At 36.2% G+C, this 25950-nt stretch overlaps 1 protein-coding gene across 7 annotated transcripts in view; it reads left to right on the forward strand.

Moving 5' to 3' along the window:
• ULK4 (unc-51 like kinase 4) overlaps positions 1-25950 on the forward strand; it is a 627906-nt gene that overhangs the window by 107189 nt on the left and 494767 nt on the right. For all 7 annotated transcript variants that reach the window (XM_031940060.1, XM_031940061.1, XM_031940057.1 and 4 more), the window contains exon 18: positions 15969-16052. In XM_031940060.1, coding sequence (XP_031795920.1) covers positions 15969-16052 — 84 coding nt within the window. The remainder of the gene's footprint in view (positions 1-15968; positions 16053-25950) is intronic.

Below are 25950 nucleotides of genomic sequence, written 5' to 3' on the forward strand. Positions count from 1 at the left end.
CTGACTTCCAGTGCTGGATAGGCCTGGCTAGGTTCTGTTTTTCTGGGGTTCTGGAGTTCAGAGGCTCACAATTTGCCTTTTTTATTTGCTTTGTGTGTCTCATAACAAATCTGCCGAACCACTGGCTTGTAACCAAGAGAGAGTAGCCTAAGAGTCTTGCAGTAGATTCCCTGGTGCAGGGATACAGCAATGCTCTGGCTCCTCATCCCAACCCTTGCCCCTTGCCTGGACTCCCTGCCCTGTGGTCTGGGCTTGGCAGCCTCTCCCCTTGCCTGATTGAAACAGACCTGTTCTGAAGTTTCCAAGGTATCTTCTGGAAAATTTGTTGTACTCCAAATATTTGTGGGTTCTGTCACTCCAAAACCAGATCAGAGGCTTAATCGGCTGTTGATCTGAGGGAAGGTAGGAAGAGCTCAGATAGAGACATGTCTACTCCCCTTTCTATTGCTTGTAGTCTATTGCTTTGGATTTGGAAGCTTTGCATTTGGCTAGAACGCTTCTCAAAGTTTCATTTGGGAGTTTCTTTCAGGAGATTTATTGGCATATTCTTTCTATCTTTAATTTATTCTCATGGTCTGGTAGATCTGGGTAATTTTTGTTTATGATTTTGTTGAAATATGGCACCCAGGTTGTTGTTGTTTTTTAAATCCTAGTTTTCAGGTAGTCCATTGATTCTTAAATTCCCTCCTTGAACTGTTTTCCATATGAGAAGTTTTTAACAGCAAATACATTATAATTTTTCCTCAAATCTTTTGATTTTGTTCTGATATTTCTTACTGTTTCATATTGTTACTAATTTGTGTTTGGTCTATTCTAATTTTCAGGTAGTTCATTATTTGGATAGGGTATTTCTATTCTAAGTTATTCTCTTTCCAATTTTTTCCTCCTAAGTTTTTATTTAATTTCTTTTGGTCTCTAGCTTTATTTGTTTTAAGTGTTCCTGTAGTCCTTAGAGAAAAATCTATTTTTTTCTTTGAAGTTATGCTTGCAATTATTATAGAGTTATGAATTTTTTTATGTGTTAGATTTTTTGAATACCAGTTTGAGATGTCCAAAAGGTATTGATTCAAGATTATATTCCAGGGAAGAACCTAGGAGTTGTGTGTATGTATGTGTGTATGTGTGTGTGTGTGTGTATGTAAGTATGTCTATATCTATAGGAATTATTTGTTTGAGGTTTTTGATATTTAAACACATGGGAGCTGATGAGATTCTTTAATAAGCAACTAATAAATGCTTTTTTCATTTATTCATTTATCATCAAGTGAGATAGTATAGAGGGACAAGAAAAGAAGACATAGGACAGAGCTTATAATTTACCCAGAATTAGTAGATGTGACAAGTAAAGAACATCTACTCTAGGAGACTAAGGAAAAAGTAGAAAGACATCTCTTCATCTGAAACTGGACTAAAATTGGTGGAATCTGTCAGAATCATACTAGATGAAGAGGATAGAAAAATCAGGAACTCTTGGTGAAGGACCTTAATTTTTTTTTTATAAACTATGAGGAAAGTCCTCAGCTAAGAGGATTCAGGGAGGTAGTGCCATGGAAGGCTTGTAGAGAGATAAAAGGTTTGGATTAGCAGTTGTGGAGAGAGGGATATAGTTAATTAGCCAGGAAGGAGTATAATCTTTTCCTTGTTGTATTGAAGGCCAACTAAGATTAGATAACAGATTTGTAGAGGACCCAGTCAACTCACTTTTGTTATTTTCTCCAACTCTGTTCAACAATATATGAATAGGAAAGAAGAAGGCAGAAATTAAGAGCAATCTAGAGTTGGGGTATGGCAAAGACTGACTGGTGATAAAGAGGCAAAAGTCTTGAGAATAGATGTTACTATAGAATTGAGTTGGTTCAGCTACGCCCAGAGAAAGAACTCTGGGTGATGACTAAAAACCATTACATTGAATTCCCAATGCCTATATTAATGCCTACCTGCATTTTTGATTTCCTTCACAAGCTAATTGTACAATATTTCAGAGTCTGATTCTTTTTGTACAGCAAAATAACGTTTTGGTCATGTATACTTATTGTGTATCTAATTTATATTTTAATATATTTAACATCTACTGGTCATCCTGCCATCTAGGGGAGGGGGTGGGGGGGTAAGAGGTGAAAAATTGGAACAAGAGGTCTGGCAATTGTTAATGCTGTAAAGTTACCCATACATATAACCTGTAAATAAAAGGCTATTAAATAAAAAAAAAAGAATTGAGTTGGTTCACCAGGTAAGGAAAGGAGGAGAGTATGGTCAGTGCTGGAGGGGAGGAATGCGTAAAAAGAGGGAGAAAAGAAAAAAGGAGAGAAGGAAGGAAAGAAGAAAAAGAAGAAGAAAGGAAAGAAATAAAGAAGGAAAGAGGCATTTATTTAGTAGTTATTGTGTGCCAGGCACTGGGTTTAAATGATGGAGATAGAAATAAAAGCAAAAAGAAAGATAATTCTTGCCCTTAAGGAGCTTATTTTTAGTAGAAGAAGACAACATACAAGTGGACCTGAAAATACTTGGGATAAGGAGAAGAGAGAAATGAAAGGTGCAATTGTGATTTTGAAGTTCAAAAAGTTAAAAAGGGAACTAGGAGATGAACAGCCTGCCACTTTTAACCTTGAACAGGAAATTGGGGTAATGAAAGAAAGTATAGTCAGTTTTGGAAAAACTGTTGGGAATCAGTTTTATTAGAAGGCAATCATTGGAAGGGAACTGGGCCTCAGGAAGGTCTAAAAGATGAGAGTGAGAAAAAAGGTTTAAGATGTTTTGCTTGTTGGATTGACAGCAGGCAACCAATATCTAAACATGTTTCAATGCCAGGGCCCTCCATTAAGCAAAATATACACAGAATAGACCTGAGACATGAGGTAATTTTGTAGGGAAAAACCTAGTAACCAAGGCACATACAAATATGAGCTTGAGCTGAGCTTTGAAATAAACTAAGGATTTTAAGAGGCAGACATGAGGAGGGAGGGAATTCCAGGCATATCGGCCAGCCTATGTAAAGGTATGGAATGTTACGTGAAGAGCAAGCTCACTAATTGGACTAGATCAAAGTTTCTTAAACTGTGGTTTGTGACCCTATATGGGGTCACATAACTGAATGTGGGGGGGGGTCAGGAAATTGTGCTTTGTTATCAATAAATGTTTGATTTACATAACTATTTTATATACCTATGTATCTGGGCTCAGACAAAAATTTCTTTGGTGAAAAGGGATTGTAAATAGAAAAAATTTAAGAAGTCCTGGGCTAGATCATAGGGTATACGAAGAGATTTAAACTTAAATGTGCACATCATTTTTGTGGCCTTGTAATGAGAATGAAAAGTTAGATTGGAGCTATATTATAAAAGTCTTTAGATCTAGCAGATAAATTTATTCATTAAATAATAAACTCTTCCTCTAGTTTTTAACTTTCTGTAGATTTATTAAAAAAAACACAAAATTAATTTTTTATACAGATTTGGTTGGGTGTTAGTATTGTTTGCTCTAGGACACTGATCTCTCTCCCTCCCTTCCTTCCTCTCTCCCTCCCTTCTTTCCTCTCTCCCTCTTCCTCCTCCTCCTCTTCCTTCTTCCTTCTTTTTTATTTCTTTTTCTTCTTCTTTCCCTCTCCCTCTCCCTCTCCCTCTCCCTCTTCCTCTCCCTCTCCCTCTCTCTCTCATTCACTGCCTCTTTGTCCACCGTCAGGCTTTCTTAGTTTCTTTTTCTTTCCTCAGTAGTACTTTGAAAGATATACATTTTAAAATATATTTTAAAGTTTAAAGGTGCAAAGCTACCTTCACCTTCAGTATTTGATTTCCATATAAATTTCAGTATTACTGAATACAGTTTGATAAATAGAGCTCTTACAAGTTTAGCTACTGTAATATAAATGAATCCAGAGAGAACTTCATTAATCCAATCTTCCATAGAACTTGACTGTCCCTCCAATTATTTAAGTCATTCATTATCTCAGTTACTTTATGCAAATTAAAATAACTGTGAGTTATTCTCTCATACCCATCAAAATGGTTAAAAAATAATTTAATAATATTTTATTTTTCCAATTACATGTAAAGATAGTTTTCAGTGTTCATTTTTATAGGATTTTCAGTTCCAATTTTTTTCCCCCTCCATCTCTTACCTCTCCCCATAAGACAAGAAGGAATCTAATATAGGTTATACATGTACAATCATTTTTAACTCATTCTTATTATGTGGGAAAGAAAATCAGAACAAAAGGGGAAAACCATAGGAAAAATCACACACACACACACACACACACACACACACACACACACACACACACACACACACGAAAATCTATACTTCATTCTGCATTCAGCTTTCCATCGTTCTTTCTCTTGATGTAGTTGGCGTTTTCCAACCCACACCTATTAGAATTGTCTTGGATCACTGTATTGCTGAGAAGAACCAAGTCCATCACATTTGATCATCACACAATGTTGCTATTGCTGTATGCAGTATTTTCCTGGTTCTCTCGCTTCACTTAGCATCGGTTCATGGAAGTCTTTCCAGGCTTTTATGAAATCAGCCTTCAATATATATAATATTCCATTACCTTTATATACCATAACTTATCCAGCCATTCTCCAACTGATGGGCATCTATTCAGTTTCCAGTTCCTTGCCACTACAAAAAGGGCTGCCACAAACATTTTTGTACATATGGATCTTTTTCCCTCAAAAAAAAAAATCATACCTTAGTGTTGATAGAGAAGGAGATACATTTATCCATTGCTAGTAGAATTGAACATTTGTCTGATAGTATGTAGGAAAATTGAAAAAAATATGTTCCTTGACCTAATATTTTGTTGTTGGAAATATACATTGAAAAAGTTGTTTTTAAAAATCCAACTATTTATTTAAATTTTTTCTTGTAGCATAATTTGCAACTGCAAAACCAAAACCAAAAAAGGAAGCAAATGAAATGTTCCACAATGGAGAGACTGAAAAAAATAAATTGAATACATTAATATAATAGAAGCAAGGTATCTGGACCTGGAATCAGTAAGATCTGGTTTCAGGTCCTGCCCCTGATGCCTTCTGACTTTGTGGCATTGTGCAAACTTCTGGATCTCTCAGTTCATTTGTCACCTTTAGGCTGTAAGTAATGGTTGTTCGACTGCCTTAATGGAGTTGTCAGTCATCAAGCATTTATTATGAATGAGACATTGTGCTAAGCAAAGGCAAAAGCATTTCAGATCATATATAATTAAGTCATATTTAAATATAACCTAAGAAACTCAAACTCTAAATTGTCTAAAAATTTTAGAGCATCTCAGAAGAATTTGGATTTTTTATTTTTATAAACAATAGATTTTGTGTTATAACACAGCTAATAAAGTTATATGTATCTAGAAAATAGTGAAGCAAAATAGCCAAAAAGTGTTTATTACTATAGTATACGTAACTTGTTCATGCTTGTAATTTTTTTTTGGTTAAAAGAAAGCTATGCTATTGAATTTTGAAGTAGAATCAACTTCATTTGTTGAAATCAAGCTAAAGATCCTCCTTCCCTCCCAATAATATTTTCATTAGTGTAGTTGTAGTCATTGTGTATGTTATTATTCTAGACCTGCTTTCCTTACTCTGCTTTCCTTTAAGAATTATCTTTCTGTGCAAGGCCTTTAAATAAAAATGATTTGCAGAAGCCTAATTTTGTAACAGTTTTTCAAATAGAGGTGACCATATACATCATTACTAATCACTTAATAAAATACTCATATTCTCTAAAAATCAGAGCCACTTTATACAAATTAAACAACTGTGAGATTTCATCTCTTCCCCATCAAATAGGTAAATATATATATATATATATATATATATATATATATATATATATATATATATATATTTTTTTTTTTTTTACCAGAAAGATTTGATCTCTCTATTATCTGTGGTCTCTATAGTTCAATTCTTCCATTACTATTGGTCCCATCTCAGCATTACTTGTCTCCTCCATCATTTTTGCCCACTTTGTCTAATGGCTGTCTAACAAAATAGTAGTACTTTCAATTTATCTACTGCTTCAGTATTTCCAGAGCATTATTTAGAAATGACCTCATTTGAGCATTGCAACAATTCTGTGACTTAAATATTATAAAAATTATTACCTATTATTACCTCTATTTTACATGGCCAAAAGACTTGTAAATTTCTATGACAACATTTGGAGTCAGATCTTCCTGATTCCAAGTTCCAAACATATTCACCATAGCATGTTCATTTCTTTTCTATCAAGCCTCATCCTTATTGACTTGTGCTGCCTCATGGCTATTATGAAGCCGCCATCATATCTGAGTCATATTAACCCACCAAGAGGGAACTGAGACCCCTGAGAAATGAGAGCGCTACAGTTGGTTGAATTATATCCTGATATCCTTTTAAAAGTTGCATGCACAATTCCTGAATCCGTGTTCATGATCTGTAAGGAGTCATGGAGTATGAATAGGTGATGTTTGACTATAGAGAAGTCTCTTTTATGTCTGATTTCCAAAAGGGAAAAGTCTTGTGAGTTTGTTCCTAAACATAGAATATTAAACAATTATGCTAGATACCATCTTATGGGAATATACAAACTACAATCATCAGAAGGGAAATACAGGAGTAGAACTCCCCCTACCCATGCAGGTCACATTCATTAATGCTTAGGGAACTGCCTGAAGCACATGAGAGATTATATGACTTGACCAGAATCAGACATCTTGGAGGTGTTTTATTTGGATTAGGACCCAGTGCTTTTTGACTCAAAGTCACCAACTTGATCTTTTACCCCATTCATTCTCCTTTACCACCTGATGTGCATCAGATTCAGTTCTAGTTTAAGGGGAAAAAATCCACTGTGGGCAAGACTTTGAAAAAAAGTAGGTAAGCGGAGGAGCTGTGAACTGGCTTAATATTTTTGGAAAGTGGTATGAATTTGTGCAAGAAGAAGTGCAAATGTGTTCATTTCCTTTCATCCAATGTTTCTACTATCTCAGAATAATTATTGGCAGTGATAAAAGATCTATTTCTACAAAATTTTCCTAGAAGCATTGTTTTTGATGGTAAAGAATTGGAAACAAAATGTCCAGCGACTAGGAAATGGCTGAACAAATTATGATATATAAATGTAATAGTTATGGTAATTGGTATGATGATTCCAATAGAAAGAAGACTACAGAGAAATATGGGAATTGTAGTTATATAAATAAAGACTACAAAAATAATAACAAATCTCAGATGTTATGGAAACACCTGAACTTTTCCATATATTCTTCCTTTATTGAGTTATTTATTACTGTTGATATTATTGTTATTGATATTATTTATATCCTTCACTTTTGTGAGGCTGTAACAAAATTGCTTTGTTTATGGAAACAAGCAAAACAATTTTGTTACAGCCTCACTAAAGTTAACATACATTTACTTTTTAAATTCTCTAAGTAACAGAAGTTCACACATATAACTCCATTTAGTTCAACACACATTCATCATTATTGACTATATTTGAGGCACCATTTTAGGTATTGTAGAATCCATGTTAAAAAATGAAATAAATCCTTCTATTAAAGAACTTAAATTTTACCCATGGTACATAAAAGGTATGTACAGAAATATAAATAGGATGAACAAAATAAATGCAAAGTCAGCAAAGACCATGTGTGGATGGAAGGTAGCTTTGGAGTTGAACTGATGGGTGGTCAGCGAGTACAGCAGAAAGCACTGGAATCAGAATTAGTGGACCTGATGTCCAAGTCTGGGTCTGTGTAGCCCTAGGAGGTGGCTGACTTCAGAATTTCACTTTTTTCATTCATCAGATTAGGATTGGGAGTGGGGTTGGGCTCAATGGCTCTGAAGTCTCTCTGAGTTCTAAGTCTGTGATCCCAAGACTAAAAGGTGAGGAGGGAGGAGCTCCACTAGCCAGGTTTATGACATGGTAAGATATAGGAACAAGGGGATCAGTGTGGTTAGAATACAGACTGTGAGAGGGGGAGAAATGTGAACTGTGGTCAGTCAGAACCAGATCAAGCAAGGGCTTAAGCACTAACCAGGAGCTTTTGTGTTTTATCTTAGAGGCAAAACAGGAAGTTGTTAGTGCTTCTTCTGCTGTTGGATGGCTGTCATTTATAATTATTTTTTCATATTTTCTTCTCCTTTCTTCTTGTTTATATATTTGAATACTTATACTTGTCCATGAAGAAAAGGGGGCAGGTTTAATTAGGGAAAAATAACAGTTCTGGAAGGAATCATTAAGTATTGTTTGTGACATGTATGAAAGAAAAATGATAACCATTATGAAGATGTTTGGTTTCATTATGGATATGATGCCATGCTAACCTAATCTTACTCTTCTGGGTTTCCTACATTGAAAGAGCAAAGAAGTCCTAATGATCTTGAGAGGCTGCTAAGAGGTGACCTCAGAGTCAGGAAGTTTGGGCTTCTAGTCCCGTCCCTTACCCATGCTGGCTGTGTGACTGTGGACAAATCAGTGCTGACATGAATTGGGAGAGTTCACCTGACAGTGCCTTGTTCCAGTGAAACCATAGTGTCTTTCCTATATGAATTTCAGTAAGGCCGTGGACAGAACCTCTGAAAATATCCTTGTGAACAAGATGAACAGATGTGTTTAGTGTACTGCTGGCCCCTATGGAATCATGGGGAGGGGTGGACATATGCCAGAGATTAGCAAGAGTGATGTCTCAGCCAGGACATAATTTGTAGGATATGAGTAAGTCAGTCAGCCAGAAAGTCTAGCAACAATACTAATATAAGGGAATTTGCAAATCATGTGGCAGTATAGTTTGAGTTCAGAACAGGCCTCCAACAGTTAACAAGAAGCCAGATTGAAGATCAAGGCAGCAAAGAAAACATTATTTGAAGTTTATTAACTTTGAGTTGAAAGCCATTTTTTAGAGAAAGGCTGGGAAAACAATATGAAGAAGAGAATTTGCTACTTTTATAATACTACTTAATCCATGAGAATAATTTGCTCAAGCAGTGCCATTTTATGATAGGCACTACGGACTTCTTTCCACTTTTTAACATGGATAAAAATGATGCAGCAGTAGACACAGAGCTGGTTGAATGACCAGACCCAAAGAGTAGTGATTAATGGTAGATATCAACCTGGAAGGATGTCTTTAATAGTGTGTGACAAGGTTTTGTGCTTGGTCCTGACCTGCTCAATATTTTCTATCAGTGACGTTAATGAAGATATACGTGGCAGTCTTCAAGTTTTTGAATGACAGAATTGGTATCTAAAAGGATCTTGAGAATCTGTACTGAATCTAATGAGATAAAATGTAATTGAGAAGAATACACAGTCCTGCACTTCATGCAAAAAAAAATGCAGAAGTACAGAGCGGTGAAGACAAGGTCTTGTGGCAAAAAGAAGTGAGTGTTTTGGTGGATTATGGGGACCCAATGGCAGTCAGAAAAGTTAGTGAGATCTTAGGCTCCACTTTTATAGGGAAAGACAAGAGTGAGGGATGAGCTAATTTCACTGGGTGTCATCAGACAATATCCAAATGCCGCATTGATTTCTGGGTGTCATAATGTCCTTAGAAAGAACATTGAAATATTAAAACATGTACATAGTTGGGCAACCAAGGCACTTGAAACCATTTCATAATGATAATGATAATAAAGTGAATTATCAATGTTTATCAGAGAGAAGAAGATTTGATTATTATTATGATAATATTTAAATATTTAAGGCTATTTCATATAGCCTTAATCTTCTAGGCCCCAGATAATACAAGTCAAGCAAATAAATAAAAGCTACAGGAAATTAAGAGTTCAGATCACTGTAAGGAACAATTCTTTAACAATTAGGACTGTGCCATAGTATCATGGACATCCTTAAGTGGAAGCTGAGAGATCATATTTGGAGAACATTTCAGAACTGCTTTATACTTTAGGTGAGTTTTGTATTAGATCTCAGAGCTCCTTACTAACCTATATGTCCCAGGGTAAAACGTAATTATAACTAGCACCTTGAAATCTATCTAAGAGAGGCAGGTCCCTATTCAATGAAGAAGAAATATTTTAGGAAAGTAGATTTCAAGACAAGATTCTTCATTGTCCATCAAATTTTAAAAATCCCTCTTATCTTTAGGACTAATCGACTAGTGGTTCCTTTGAGAACATTTTGAAAAAAAAATTATAATAATTATTTAATTTGAAAGTAAAAAACAACAACTATGAACTTTTGGAATTACTTATTATAGGTCAAGAAACACTCTAAATATGCTTTTTAAACATTTAGAAGAGGTATTTTAAAAAGGGTATGTCAATTTTCTTAGACTAAGTTCAAGTTTAATTGTTGAAATTCTTGATCTCTAAAATCTGTCACATAATTTTACTATCCACTTAGCTCTTTCCAACAGTGTGCTGCTTGAAAAAGGAAGAAATGAAAATTTAGAAGATAAACTTATTTAAAAGGGATCTGGCAGAGTGGGTGGAATGCTAATGTGTTTCTAGTTTGCAGATGAAATCAAAGGTCTGCTGATGAATAACAGAAAACAGTTTTGGACACCTAATAAAATATCAAAAAATGATTGATAAATTAAATTTTATTATGATACCATAATCATATTAAAATTTTTGTTTGAAGTCTAGGATTGAAAATTTGGAAGTAAGAACTTGTATCTGTGGTCTAAAAATGTTATATTCTACTACCTATAGTATATTTAGATTAAGGTCTTTAAGCAAGATATATGTAGCCAGATTTCCAATTTCTGGGTGAAATTGAGAAGGATTATATTTTTGGAATAGAATCAAATAATGGCACAAATGACATAGCCAGAGAAAATCTAGGAAGCATAGTTTTTACTCTGCTTTCCTTCCGTCTTCTCTGTGTCTTTTTTTTCTGTGTGTCACCCTTACCCTACTTTATTGTTTTATTTAACTATGGGAATATCCCATTAACTTAAAAAAGAAAATTCTTCTATATGAAACATAACTGCAAATTAAGAATGTATCAGAAAGTCCATAAACTAAAATTTAACTGCTTTAATTATACAGATTCACAAAATCTCAGAGTTGGATGGGACCTCAGAGACTAGCAATATCAACCTTAATTTATCAAGAATCCTCCCACAACATCCCAAAACATCCAGGTTTGGCTTGAATATTTCTAACAAGCCAGCCTGTCCCTATTTTACAAGATGGTTGGGAAGTCTTTCCTTATATTGAATATAAATCTGCTTCCCCATGACTTCTGTCATTACTGCAGAAAGCTAAATCTGTGTGCCTGCATGCTGTCCTAGACTTCTGTCCATGGGAACAGATAGCCATTAGTGGGGAACCTTCCAGTCATTCAGCCATTTCCCAATCCACCTACCTGTATAGTTCACATCTCTCAGTTATGGCCAGAAGCATTACATGCTTGAGAAAATTCATTAAATACTTGTTGAATTCAAGCATGTTATTTTCATTTCAGTCCCTGATCAACAAGTATAACAATCTGATCAAAAAAGGAAATGAGGTTGCTTTGATAAGACCTTTTTTTTTTCAGCCACAAGATGATCAGAACTCTTGCATGCCATTCATAGAACCCCTTTGCCCTTGTTATAGGCATTATTGGAATAAGTCTGGTCGTTTTTGAGGTTCTTGTAACTTTGAGGTATCATGATCATTTTCTCCAGTTTTTAGGAACCTAAAGATGCAGGGATGCAGGGGTGAGGAGGCAGAACATTCTAGATGTGGTGAATGCAAAGACTAGAGTTATGTGGGAGATCAGCTAGTGCAGCTGGTATGGAGTACCTAGAGTAAGCTTGGTCAGCACAATAATTCAGTTATAAAGATTAAAGATTAAAATATATATAATGAATTACCCTTGTAACATTAAAAAAACCCTAAAATTTAAAACCATTGCTAGTAGGAGTTAAAGATGTACTTCAAAATTAAAAGGAGATAGACATCTGCTCCCTACTAAATTGGGTCACCAAGACAGTGGCTCAGGATGGTGACCTGTAGGGAGCTGCGGCTCAGAACTAACCTGGATAACTCTTCTTCGTGTGTCCTCAGACATTTTATACCTCAAGGGTCATGAAACCTAAACAGCCTCTCCTCTTTAAAGAAACAATCTCCCCATGTCCCACCTCGCTCACCTGAGCCATGGCCTGGCGTATCCAGCTGAGTGTAGGAGAATGGGGAGAGGCAGGAGCAGTTCCAGCTGCCGGGATGCCCCTGGGGTGCCAGCAGACCCGGGCTCTCAGTACCTACCTCCTGCACTGATCACACAAAGCCCCTCCTAGAAATGTTTAAGAATAATGGAAAAGTAGCTTTAGATGCCCAACGAAAAGCATCCTCTGTGCCTAGAGGCAAGAGGGAGGCTGAGGGCTAGCATGATGTGCTCAGAGGATGGATCAGAGTGGAGAGAACTGAGCTCAAAGAAAGTCCCTGGACCTCAGTTCTGGTCCAATGCCCAGATGCCCTCTGCCATGCTTCCTGCCAACTAAAATCTCATGACTGAGTGACCTTACATCACCTCCTGGAGCAGTTTTTCCAATCTACAAGATGTAAGGGAAGGTGAGACCAGATGATCTCTACATCTAGCTTTTAATGCTTATGGTTCTGAGGGATGTGCATCCCCCTCACTTCTGCTCAGAGTATCCCCTTCTTTCAAGATGCTGTTCAGGCCCAGATTTCTACAAAGGCTTTGCTGACCCATCTAGCTATCCTTGTACTGAAATAGCTTGTTTTTCTTTTGTATCTGTACTCTGTATATTTATTTTGTATATCCTCATATGAATACATGTTATCTCTTCGATGGAATGTAAGCGATTTGCGTGCTTTTTTATTTGAAAATCCAGCACCTAGCACAGAGCCAGGAAGAGTAGTTACTTCATAAATAATGGTTGATTGATTGGTGATAAATAGGAGCATCATTTTAAATTCTGCCTTCCTGTTTTCATCTGGGAGACAAAGTACCCACCTGAACAAAGTGATGAACTTAGTCTATTAGTTTGAATGCCTTAAAGGAACATTTTTCTTAGGAACAAAATTTATTTAGCTTAAGAAGAGACAAACTTGTTTGTAATCAAATTTGGAAAAATTTCCCCCATCACCATGGCTTTACCCAGTTTCCTGTTGTCAAAACTTAGGGTTTTTCTGACTCTTAAATTCAGCAGCAGTTCAATAAACTTGCTAGAACTAGGAAAATAAGCAAAATAAGTAACTATGTGTTTATATATATATATATACATACATACATACACACTATATATATTTATATATAATATATATGAAATTATATATATTATAAAGAAAAAAATTGACCCTGTCCTCAAGGAACTTACATCCTCCTGGAGGGATTTAACATTTATATATGAAAGCAAATAGGCTGATCAAGAAAAGCTTCTTTTAGAAGATGGTCTTAAGTTAAGCATTGAAGGTCGCTTGGATGAGAAAGTAGTGCATTCTAGGCATGTGGGAAAGTCTATAAAAAGGCAAATGGGTGGTAGGAGATGAAATATGTATCTGGGAAGTAAGTAGGCCTACTCAATGGAATATAGCTTCATGAAAGGGAGCAATATATAATAACACTTGAATGATAGGCTGAATCTTTTGACCCAGCAATACCACTATTAGTTCTGTTTCCCAAGATGATCAGAGAAATCAGGAAAATAACTGATATATTCTAAAACATTTATAGCAGTTCTCTTTGTGGTGGCAAAGAACTGAACATTGAGTGGATGCCCATTGTTATCAAAAGACCCCATGGAATCCAGCAGGGTTGGGGAGTAAGCCCGGAATGAGTTGCCACTGTCCCCCCAGTTGCAAGGCAGTCCAGGAGCAGAGTTACAACGAAGGCTCTTTCAGAGTGAGAGAAGGATCAGCGATTTTCACAAGAAGCAGGTCTGCTCCCAAGTGGGATGTTTGCAGAGTACAGAAGCGAGAGCAAACAAACTGTATGTTAGTTTGGTTCTTTACCCCTCTCTTCAAGGCTCAGATTGGTCCAAGTTACAAATCCAAATTATGACTGGTTGGATTTACAATCTAAGTTACAATTGGTTGGATTCACAGTCCTTCTTATCTGCTCATTCCATGTCAGACAATATTGGCTGTCTTCTTGACAGTTAATATTTTCATTAAATATGTGTACTTGCAAAAAGCTTGTGCCCTCTCATTGACCCTAGCCAGTTTGAGCTGGTTTAGCCCTGGCCCTCTTTATCAGCAATTTTGTGGTTTAGCCAGTTTTTTGGTACACTAGATGATTGATTGGGGATATCTTAGCAAGATACTTTCCCTTCCCCCCATCCTGTTTTTCAATGTTTGTGGAAACCTAAGTGTCAGCATTCTTCACACCAGTCAGTTGGGAAATAGCTAAGTTGTGGATAGAACGCTGCTGTGCTGTAAGATATGATGAGTTAGATGATTTTAGGGAAACATGGAGAGTCATATATGAAATAATTAAATGAGCAGAACCGAGAGAACACTGTATATAATAACTGCAGTGTTGCTTAAAGAAAAATTATGAACAACCGAGTTATTCTGAGTACTGTAAATACTCAAATCGGCCATAAATGACTTATGAAGGAAGATTCTGTTCACCTCTAGAAAAAGAACTGATAAATAGAAGTATGCCCAGTATGGTTTTACATATATTTATAAATGTGCATTAAATAGTGACCTTCTCTAATGTCAGATGAGAAAGGTAAAAGATAAATAACAAAACATAAATTAGAAAGAAAGAAAAGCTGGAATCATTTAGTGGGTTTTTAGATAGCAAGCTAAGGATTGTGTATTTTATCCTAGTAGTATGAGAAATATGGGGAGTGCCATGTCACATCTGCACTTTAGGGGATTCCTGCGCAACTTTGTGGAGGACGTTTTGGAGAGGAAAGTCTAGAACTAAAAGGACCAATTAGGAGACTGTTAGGGTGATGTAAAAGAGAGATGAATTAGAGTAGTGGCCCTGTGACTAGAGAGAAGGAAACAGAAAAAGTATTGTAAGGGTGGGATTGATGAGACTTGGCAACTGAGAAAATATGGAAAAGGAAGGAGGAGAAAGGGCGGGGGAGGATTACTGGGTTGTGAACCTGGGTGATGGGAAGACATGCATGTGCCTGTGAGAGAGCTGTTCTATCTGACCTCTTAGGTTGTCCAGCTCTGCAGCTAAGTTTGGAAGTAGCTTGAGTGGAATGAGTTGGGACACATTGAATTTGAGATGTCTACAGTAAATCTAGATCTTTGATGGGGCCAAATCCAATTCAGCATCTCACTGTTTGTCACCAAAACGATGAGCGACTCTGGAAAAGCTCTGCCTCACTTAAATCTGATTTATACCCAAGTCAAGATATCATTCCATGATATAAATTGGCCCTCAGAAAAAAATGATGAATGAATAACAACAACCCAGGAAGAGAAAAGAGACCACTGAGCTACCTAGGGAGGGGTGAGCTGGTCCTACCTAATCAGAAGTCAAGCAGGTCCAAGCTCCTCAGGAGTGGGTTTGACTTGCAAGTAGCCTCAGGGGTTCTAGCATGGGTAAGTTAGGGAGATCCAGTATCAAAGATACAAGAAGGCACTAAATGTGGGGCATTCTCCAAAACATCTTAAATGTTTCTTGTTAAAAAACAGATTTATTGTGTTTTCCAAGAATTCATGAAATTATATTGAGATAGCTGTGGTACTACCTGTCATTATATATATTAGCTGTTGATAAAGAGAGTGCCCCCAACTTTTTATGTGGCAATTATCCTAGCAAAAATGAAATTAACTAACCTAGGCTTCTGAGACATAAAACCCATTTTATGAGATGGCCCTATATCATGTAATGCATGTGATTTTGTAAGAACAGATTTTTCTAAAAGTGCTCTGTTTAAAAAAATAAAAACTGGTTCCAGGATTCGGGCAGATGGATAGTAGGATTTTGACATTTAAAAAAAAATGTTTTGGATACGTTTGATGCTCTGAATTTTGCTTGAAAGGGTTAATATCAATTGTGCTGTTAGCTTCATTGCTTTTCCTTCCATTTCATTTCAGGAAGAAAAAAAAGAGCACCCTAGAGAATCCTGGGTCGTTCCCTTGGCTGCTTACACTGTGCTAATGAGATGCCTTCGGGAAGGGGTAAGGCTCTTTTCTTGTGGTCCACAGAAATTCTCCATTGTAATAAGCCTTCGGGCACTGGATGCGGATTGTAGCCTGCAGCACTGCAGTATCTTGTCAACCTAGGATTGCTCCTGAATTTAAATAATCATGACAAGACCCTGACCTACACATGAGCAGAAAGCAGAATGAACTCACTTTCTCTATCACTCAGCATGTATAAATGACTTGATTTTTCCGAAGTCAGTACTAAATAAAAATGAGCTTGATTACTCAGCTTTTAGTAGCCTATTCTTATCAATTTCTTCGGATCATTTTTAAGACACCTCGTTCAATAACTTCTGTTTACTTTGTGTACAACTCTGACTGAGGTACTAACTGATGGTTTCCAACGGTTCATGATTATCTTGTCAAGCTCTTTTGGCCCTTTTGGGGACCTTTTGAGGTCCAGAAGGGGGAAAACCTGAAATGTTTCTGTTCAAGGAAATCCATCAGTTTTAACATTAAGTTTGTTCATTATGCAATTTGGCTTTTCCATTCGCTGTCCTTCCCCTTGTCTTACCACATTGGTGGCAGCTTGAAAACGGCCCAACCTACTGACACAAACCTCTGGTTCCCTCTCAGAAAAATAAAAAGGCCGTGAGCAGAACAAGCTAAAAGGTTGGCATTCGCTGTTTGCTTGAGACCACTTGACATTATTTCACCCAAGGCAATGCCAAAGGCATAAAAACATTCCTTACAGAATGAAAGAAAAATATCAAGATAAACATCTTCCTTTTGAGTTCATTACTTCTTGCTGTGCTAGTTAATGGAATAATCTTCCAGGTGCACAACCCCCTCCTCCCTTCCCCAAATCACTTTCCTCTTCTTTCCTCCCCAGTGATCATGTAAATACATATAGTTTATGGACAGCTTGGGCTCTTTTTTTCCTACCCTTTATAATGAATTGGGAGTAAGATGTCATCCTGAGATGGGAGTTCGCGTGGTAATATAATACTTTCAAAAGCAATGGGAAGTTCAGATAGTATGTTAAAACTGAATAAGGAAAGTCAGTGGGAATTTCTTGCTATCAGCCTAGACACATATACCAAAAAAAGCTATTTCAAAATTAACTCCATGGGGCATCTAGGTGGCGCAGTAGATAGAGCACCAGCCCTGAAGTCAGGAGGACCTGAGTTCAAATTTGCCCTCAGACACTTAATACTTCCTAGCAATCTTGCTACTTGCCTACTTCCTGGGCAAATCACTTAATCCCAACTTTTTTACCTCAGGAAAAAAAAATTAACTCCATATTAGCCAAAGGCTGTCTACTAATGACTTATGCTGTAGCTGCTGTCCTTTTTCTACAGTCTTTTCTTGAGGAAATAGGAAAAAGAACATAATAACTTGGGGTCACTATTCATATATTCTAGTTTATAGAAACTATATTTTATTTTGCTGTGAAAACTGATTGTATAAGCTGATTGTAAGTATATGTAACTGATTGTAAAACAGCTTCTATTATGTCACAGCTGAAAGAGTTTTATTTTCTTGCTGGCTGGAGTAGTCATAGGATTTACAGCTGGAAAGAACCTTAGAGATTATCTTCCCTGAACCCCCGGAGAGATGACTTATCCAAAGTCACATAAATAGTAAATTAGTTCCAGTGAATTCGAAACAGTGCTCTTCCCAGTGATTGAGAAAGTTCCCCATGCTGATTTCATCTTTAAGTTTTACTGTTAGAGTTATTATTAGCACTTACATAAAATTAGGTAAACCAGCCTACAATGTTGAAGACTCAGGAAGGGTTTGATTTGAAGGAAGAGGACTTGTAGGATTGTGAAGAAAGCCATAGATTAAACTTTGAGGAGTGAAAAAAATGAGGGAACTGGAGAGAGTGATATTAAAAGAAAATGGAGAGGTAGCTAGGTGGTACAATAGGTAGAGCACCAGCCCTAAAATCAGTAGCATCTGAATTCAAATTTTGCCTCAGATACTTGAAAGTTACTAGCTGAATGAGTTTAACCCCAATTGCCTTGCCAAAAAAGTAATAAAATAAAATAAATGGAATTTGCCAAAGAGGGCTGGAGGAGAAGTGTGTAGAGAAGCACTTCACTGTAGGATGAGAACATTTAGAAGAATAAAGAGAAGAAAATTGGGAAGACAAAGAAAAGAAAGCTGGATATGTGTGTCAAGGTGCTAATGAAGAGAGATGTTTACCAGGTTGAGAAATAAAATAAAAAATATAAAGTTGAAGACAGCCAGCAGTGTTTTCTCATGGGGGTTTGCCAGGAGAGAACATTCTTCCTATGACTGCTGGGAAGATGAAGGAGTCTTCCAAGTGTCTCTTTATGGACTAGATTGTCAGGGAGAATGAAATGTTGTACAAAAAGTGGAAGAAAGGTCTCAAATGAACAGGGAAGAAGAAAAAAAAGATTTGTCAAGATCCAGGTGAGTATTGACCTAGTCTTTCAGAAGTCAAAGAAGAGGCCACAAAGGAGAAAGGAAGAAGGAGGACTGCTGTGTCCTCAGAGAAGAATCCAGACATTGTGCCAAGAGCCTGCATGCACTAAGTCCGGGAAGGAGCAAATGCCATCCCTGCCTTTGAGAGCTCATAGTTTTATAGTGAAATCAACCTGCAAAAAACTGTAGAAATGAGATGTTCAGATAAATTGGAGATATTTTTAGAAGGAAGGCAGTATCGTTAAGAGAATTGAAAAGGCAGTCTCAAAATGAAAGCATATTAAAATTATTGCTTGTCTTAGGTAATTTTAAAATAATTCTCCGTGGTATGAATTTATATTTAGCTATTATAATATGTGATATTATAATACTTATATATTAATATATATTATTTATTTATTTTATAGTTGAAAGATACCTTTAAAAGGAATATCCATTTGATAGTTTAGGACTCTAAGGCCTGAAAAGGTCAACTGATTTGTCTAGAAATACAAGAAGTGGCAGAAATGGACATAGAATTTAGTGGACACTTGAGTGGACATCACTCAGATCCTAATACGGGAGTTGAGAATTCTCCATAGTAGTTCCATTCAATTTCTCCCATTCTTTGTAGGCTGTCAATTCTCTACTTATTTATCCACCAATCAACAAGCCTTTATTAAGCACCTTAATGTTTGGGAAGCTCCAGAGGAAAGTGTGGGAAAGGAGAGGTTTGAGACTGCCTACCAAACTGAAGCTCTCCAGAGCCCTTGTGCTGACCCACTGCTGCACTCTTGGGAAGCCTGTGCAGTCCATCAAGGCCACGTTGGAAACGGAATCATTTTCATTTATTGTCTCAGGAAAATTCTGAAGGTTCCCCAGCAGGAGAAGAGACCAAATGCAAGCCCTTTCTCAGACTAAACTGCCAAGCTTTCCAGCTCTGCTGCAGAGGGCACAGCTCCGTTGGACCAAAAAGACTGCTTCATGGAGAGCTCACACATGGCAAGGGGTCACAAGGTGGTCCCAAAAAGAGATACAAGGATACTCCTAAGGTCTCTCCTAAGCACTTTAGAAATGATTGTATGACATGGGAGACCCTGGCACAGAACCATCCAGCCCAATGGCGTGCCCTCTTCAGAGAAGGTACCGTGCTCTGTGAGCAAAGCAGAAATGAATTAGCCCAAATGAAAGATGAGAGGCTCAAAGTTGGAGAATCCACCCTAAATGTTCACTATTTGTGTCCGACCTGTGACAGAGTGTTCCGAGCTCCTGTTGGTCTGATCAGCCACAGCTGAGCATATGGTAACTCGACTCTAACATCGTGATGTCACTTTGGTCCTCTTTGAAAATGAAGGACAAAAACAATTAATAGGGGATGGGGCTAGATCATTCTCAAAGTATTTACTCATGTTTTTGCCCTCTGGACAGATGTTCCCATTTCTTGGTTCTTGGCACATTGTGGGTATTTAATGAATATTGATTGATTGATTCTACTCTATCACACTTTATTCTACACATTATCTTCCTTCTCTTTTATTTATCCCTAAATCTAGTGGAATGTAAGCTTGTTTTGGCCAAGGAATATGTCTTTTTTCATCTTTGCCCAGCACTTCCAATAGGGCCTTAACCATAATAGTCTCTTATTCAACATTTCTTGAATGGTCAACAATTAGAATAAAGTAATTAGGTTAGGCGGGAGAAAATCTTTTCCCTAGCTGAATTGTGGAGGGTGGGGACATAGATCCCCATTTCTATTTTTTTTTCTGTATCCTCTACTATGAAATCCTTATGGGAATACTTTGTACAGAAATGAGTAGATGATTCTGGGCTGGTAAATATTCTTATAGGCTAACAACTAACAGTGTTAACACACAAAAGAAATGGTATGACCCTATCTCCACTCTTCCTACATCTTTATTGCATCTTTATTGCCCACTAAGATCTTAGTTTAAAAAATGTGACATTTTATGTTTGTAGCACCTCTTTTTGTAGTGGCAAGGAACTGGAAACTGAATGGATGCCCATCAGCAGGTGAATGGCTGAATAAGTTATGGCATATGAATGTTATGGAATATTATTGTTTTATGAGAAATGATGAGCAGGATGATATCAGAAAAACCTAGAACTTATAGTAGCAAGAAGATTATGTGATGATTAGCTGTGATGGACTTAGTTCTTCTTAATAATGTGATTCAAGGCAATTACAATGGACTTGGGATGGAAAATGCCATCCACATCCAGAGGGAGAACTATGGAGAGTGAATATAGATTGAAGTATAGTGTTTTCACCTTTGTTTGTTCCTTTTCTTGTGTTTTTTTCTCTTTTGGTCTGATTTTTCTTGCACAACAATGTAAAACTGGAAATATGTTTAAAATGATTTCACATATTTAACCTATATCAGATTGTTTGCTATCTTGAGGAGGGAAAAAGTAAGGGATGAAGGAAGAAAAATTTGGAAAACAAAGTCCTACAAAAATGAATGTTGAAAGCTATCTTTACATGTATTTAGGAAAATAAAATACTTTTGAGAAAAAAATGTGACATTAGGTATGGGTTTTTATTTTTAGCCACCTGGTATCCTTGGGATGTCCTATTTTAACTTTAAATTTTTCTCTAGAACAGGCTACATAGCAGTTAGTAATTATTTCTCTTTAACAGATTTAAGCTTCATTATTAGAATACATATAATTTGAGGTACAGTGTTCTCCATTTTCAATTTGCAGGGTTTTTTTTTCCATTCTAAGAGATTAGCATTCAGTGCATAGTTCTTCTAACTCCTATTCCTTTGAGTGACAATCATATTCTGATTGTTGAATGTATAAATATAGATTCTCTTAAAAAAACACTATTTTCTTTATGAAGCCTTTCCACATTAACCTCACCAGTGACACTTTGGCTTTTTCTAGCATTAGATCAATTTTTTCCAACATCTGATCATTAGCTCTTTAGGACAGGAACCTAGCCTTTTGGTGACTTGCTTTGCACCATCTTTTCCTGTGCTGTCCTGTAAATGAAAATTAATCCTGTAGAGAATAGAAGTTTTTATTTGCTCTTAGGAAGGTGCCATGGGAGAACCAACCACCTCCAGAGGATTGGGCTGTGGCTGCTTTTCCCAGAGCAACTTATTGTCATGTTAATGTTTCCCATTATTTTATGGCTCTGTTCAGGTGGTGCCTCATGGAGGGTGATGTCTATTATCCCTTACTTTTTGTTCTTAAAAAATAAACTCAGAAAACATCTTATAAAACATTCACATGGAGAGGGATCAGGAAAGGCTTCTCTTGTTGAAGGTAATATGGATGCTGAGACTTGAAGGAAGTCAGAGAAAGAAGGAAGCTGAGATGAGGAAGGAGAGGATTCTAGACATGGGAGATAGCCGGTGATATGCTCAATCAGGAGATGGAGTTTTGGGTGCAAATGATAGCCAGGAGGCCAGTCTTAGCAGCCTGCAGAGTACTTGGAGGGGTAGAAGATAGAAGAAAACTGAACAGGTAGGAAAAGGCAACCTTGTGAAGGGTTTTAAAATTCAAATAGATATTTAGAATATAATATTTGTATCAATAATTTGGATAAAGACTTATATGACATATTTATCATATTTGTAGATATAATGAAGCTGGGAATGATAGCAAGCCCATTGGATGCTCTGGATAGCAGGTTCCTAAAATATATCCACTGGTTCAAAATTTGGGCTGAATTTAGTGAAATGAAATTTAACAGAGGTAAATGTAAACATCTGCTCTTGCGTCAGGAAACAACAACAACAACAAATCAAACAGCTTCACAAATATAAGATGCGAGGGGGGTATAAACAGATCTTCAGAAAAGGATTGGGGAGTTTTATTAGTGAAATGTGAGATGATGATGAATTAGTGCAATATAGCAAGCAAAATAACCTCTTTGATCTTGCATTAAGAGTCATAGTGTTCAGATCATGGGAGGACATCATTATGCGGTGGTCAGGTAACCTCTGGAGTATTGGGCATACTTCATAGGGTCATACATTCAGTGAAAGCTTAGAGGCTCTTTTAAAAGAGAAATTCCGTAGAGATAAGCTCACTGTTCTTGTCTAGTATATTAATAAAGAAGAAAAAAGTGAAGAAGGCTCCCCTGCATTTAAGCTTTTGTGGTGTTCTGGTGGAAATTATTTTTTAATTTGAAAATTAATTTGAGGATCAAGTTAATAAAAACACAGTAAAATTGCAAAGTTTGTGCTGTATATATCCCCATATCAGCATTCTTTGTTCTTGTTTCTATCTCTTTTTATTCCTCCTCCCATTCAAGGATATATTTGTTCCTTTATTAAAACATCCTCATAGTTTTATCATTACAAAACTCCTGTCTTTTTCTTCCCTTGATTATTGTTTTGTTTGACACTGGAATTTTTCAGGCTCTCCACTTTTATTGTCTGCCTAAGCAGGTTAGCTTTTGCTCAAAGGCTTGCTACAGGAAAGTCCTCTATCTTTAATCAAGAAGAAGGGTGAGGAGGCTGCTATATGAACTTACATGTGAGTCCTGGAAAAAGCTTCTTGTTCTTGGGCCCATGCCTTTTGGGTTTACTTTTAATTTGACTCAAATCTATTAAACACTTATAACATGTCTTTATCCTCTTAGAGCCCATTTCCCTATAATATAGATTAAGGAGAGTCCCTGATTTGCTTTTTATATTAAATCTATTTACTCTTAGCTTGGAGCCAGTTTTTATTTCCAGTTTTCTTAAACATTTCAAGGCTATTCAGGGAAAATCCATAGACATAGCCTCTTTGGAAGGCTACTTGTGATAACATTAAATTTAAAAGTTAATTGAGCCTATATGAAATAGTTTCCTAAATCTTAAGACATTTGGATTTTTTTTGGTATTATAAAGAGGTAATTCTTTTATTTAATATTTTGTTTTTTCCCAATTACACGTAAAAATAATTTTAACATTCTTTTTTTCCCCCTCAAATTTTGAGTTCCAAATTTTCTTTCTTCCTTCTCTCCTCACTGAGAACTGGCGAGCAATTTGACATATGTTATATATGTATAGTTATGTAAAATACATTTCCATGTAAGTTTATTCTGTGAAGGACAACGGACAAAAGAAACCCAAGAGAAATAAAGTAAAGAAAAAGTATTTTTGATCTATATTCAGGCTTTACAGTTATTTTTCTCTGGAGATGGACAACACCTTTCATCATCAATCTTACAGAATTGTCTTGGATCATTGCATTGCAAAGAATATCTAAGTTATTCATAGTAGATCATCATATAGTATTACTGTTACTATATACAATGTTTTCCTGGTTCTGCTCATTTCACTTTGCATCAGTTCATTTAAATCCTTCTATGTTTTTCTGTGAGCATCCTGCTCATCATTTCCTAAAGCACAATAGTATTCTGTCACAATCATCTACAACAACTTGTTCAGCCATTCCTCAATTGATGTACATTGCCTCAATTTTTCAATTAGTTGCCATCGCTAAAAGAACTGGTATAAATATTTTTGTACATGTGGGTTCTTTTTTGTTTTTTATATCTTTGGGATACAGACCTAGTTGTATTTATTGGTCAAAAGGTATGCATGTTTATTTATCCCTTTGGGCATAGTTCCAAATTACTGTCTAAAATGGTTGAATCAGTGTATAACTTCACCAATAATATATTTAGGTTTTAATTTTCTTATATCTTCTCTAACATTTGTTATTTTACTTTTATGTCATATTAACTAATCTGACAGGTGTGAGATAGTAGCTCAGCTGTTTTAATTTGTTTTTCTTTCCTTGATGGTGATTTAGAACATTTTTTCACATAACTATAGATCGTTTTGATTACTTTGTCTGAAAATTGCTTATTCATATTCTTGATCATTTATCAATTGAGGAATGACTTTTATTTCTAGACATTTGATTCAGTTTTCTGTTTGAGAAATGAAGTCTTTTTTTTTAAAAGAAACTCACTGTAAAAAAATTTCCCCTCAGTTATTATCACCAACTGTGTTTTTTCTTCTATCCTATTTCCCTTTTTTAAATCTTCTTTTCTCTCCCCCTTTACTCTGTCCATTCTCAAAAGTGTTTTACTTCTGACTTTAACCTCCTCATACTGTCCTCCTTTTTATCAATTCCCATTCCCCTCTATCCCCACCCTTACCCTCTTATCCCTCTCCTTTCCTACTTTCCTATATAGTACAATAGATATCTACGTGCAACTGAGTGTGTATGTTATTCCCATTTTGGACTAATTCTAGTGAGAGTAAGAGAGATATGTTCCCCCTCTTTCCCCATTTTATCCCATTCTACCTTTTGTAGAGGGCTGAAACTCTTGAATCAATGCACTGAGGTTAAGACAGCCAAACACTTGAGGCTATCGATTGGACAATACTCTATGAGCACATGCTTGGAAAATGGCCCTTCCCTCTATCCTGTGCTGGCTTGATCATTGGTGTATACAGAGGATTGTAGGAGGGACGAGGGGGTGGAGTAAGACTAGCCCGGGTCACTTTGGCTGTGGATGAGGAAGAAGGAGGTTGCAAAGATCCTGTTTCCATCCCCTTCACTTCTACCCCTAAAGATCAAGAATAAAGACTAAGGACTTTTGCTTATCCTGACTCCGGCTGATTCTAAGGTATCCTGGGTACTAACGCAGTCATCACAACCTTTCCTCTTTTCCCAATGCATTCTTCTTCTTCATCCCTCAATTTTATTTATTTATTTATTTTTTTTAGATAATCATACCATGACTTTCAACTTACAACTCTACTTTCTATGTATATTCCTTCCTGGTGCCCTAATAATGAGTATAAATATCATTTTCCCATGTAAAATAAAAGAAATCATATAACTTGAAAATGTGATTCACCTTTGATTTTTGCTTTTTATCAGTGATTTTCAATTCTAGATCTTTTGTTACTTGTAAATTAATTTTTTTATCATTTCACATATTTCTATAAAGTATCCCCTTTGTAATTTTGTAATTTGATTTAGATCCATTGTGGGCAGTGAAGTACTGCAGTAGATAGAGAGCTGGACCTAAAGTCCAAAAGGCCTGACTTCAAATCTGGCCTTACGCACTTTTTTTAGCAGTGTGACCCTGGGCAAATCGTTTACCTTCTACTTGCCTTAGTTTCTTCATCTGTAAAATGAGAATAATAATAGCACCTAACTCACAGGATTGTTGTGAAAATCAAATGAAATAATATTTCTAAAATGCTTAGCATAATGATTGGCACATAATAGGCACTATGTAAATGTTAGCAATTACCAATTATTATTGTCATTACTTTAAAGACCACTTTGCAATAAATAGATTTTAGATGTGCTTAAAATACCTATTTTATGCATTTTCTAGTAATCTTCAATAATACCTCACTTTTTCTTCCTCCTGGAATGTGTTCTTGTGATACAGAATTACTATTGATTTTGTGGGTTTGTTTTTTTTTTTATCCTGCTACATTATTGAGTAGTAACTCAGTTGACAATTTTTTGTTTATTTTCTAAGATTTTCAAAGGTAAGCTATCA

This window comes from Sarcophilus harrisii, chromosome 5, assembly GCF_902635505.1.
Source record: "Sarcophilus harrisii chromosome 5, mSarHar1.11, whole genome shotgun sequence".
Lineage (NCBI taxonomy): Eukaryota > Metazoa > Chordata > Mammalia > Dasyuromorphia > Dasyuridae > Sarcophilus > Sarcophilus harrisii.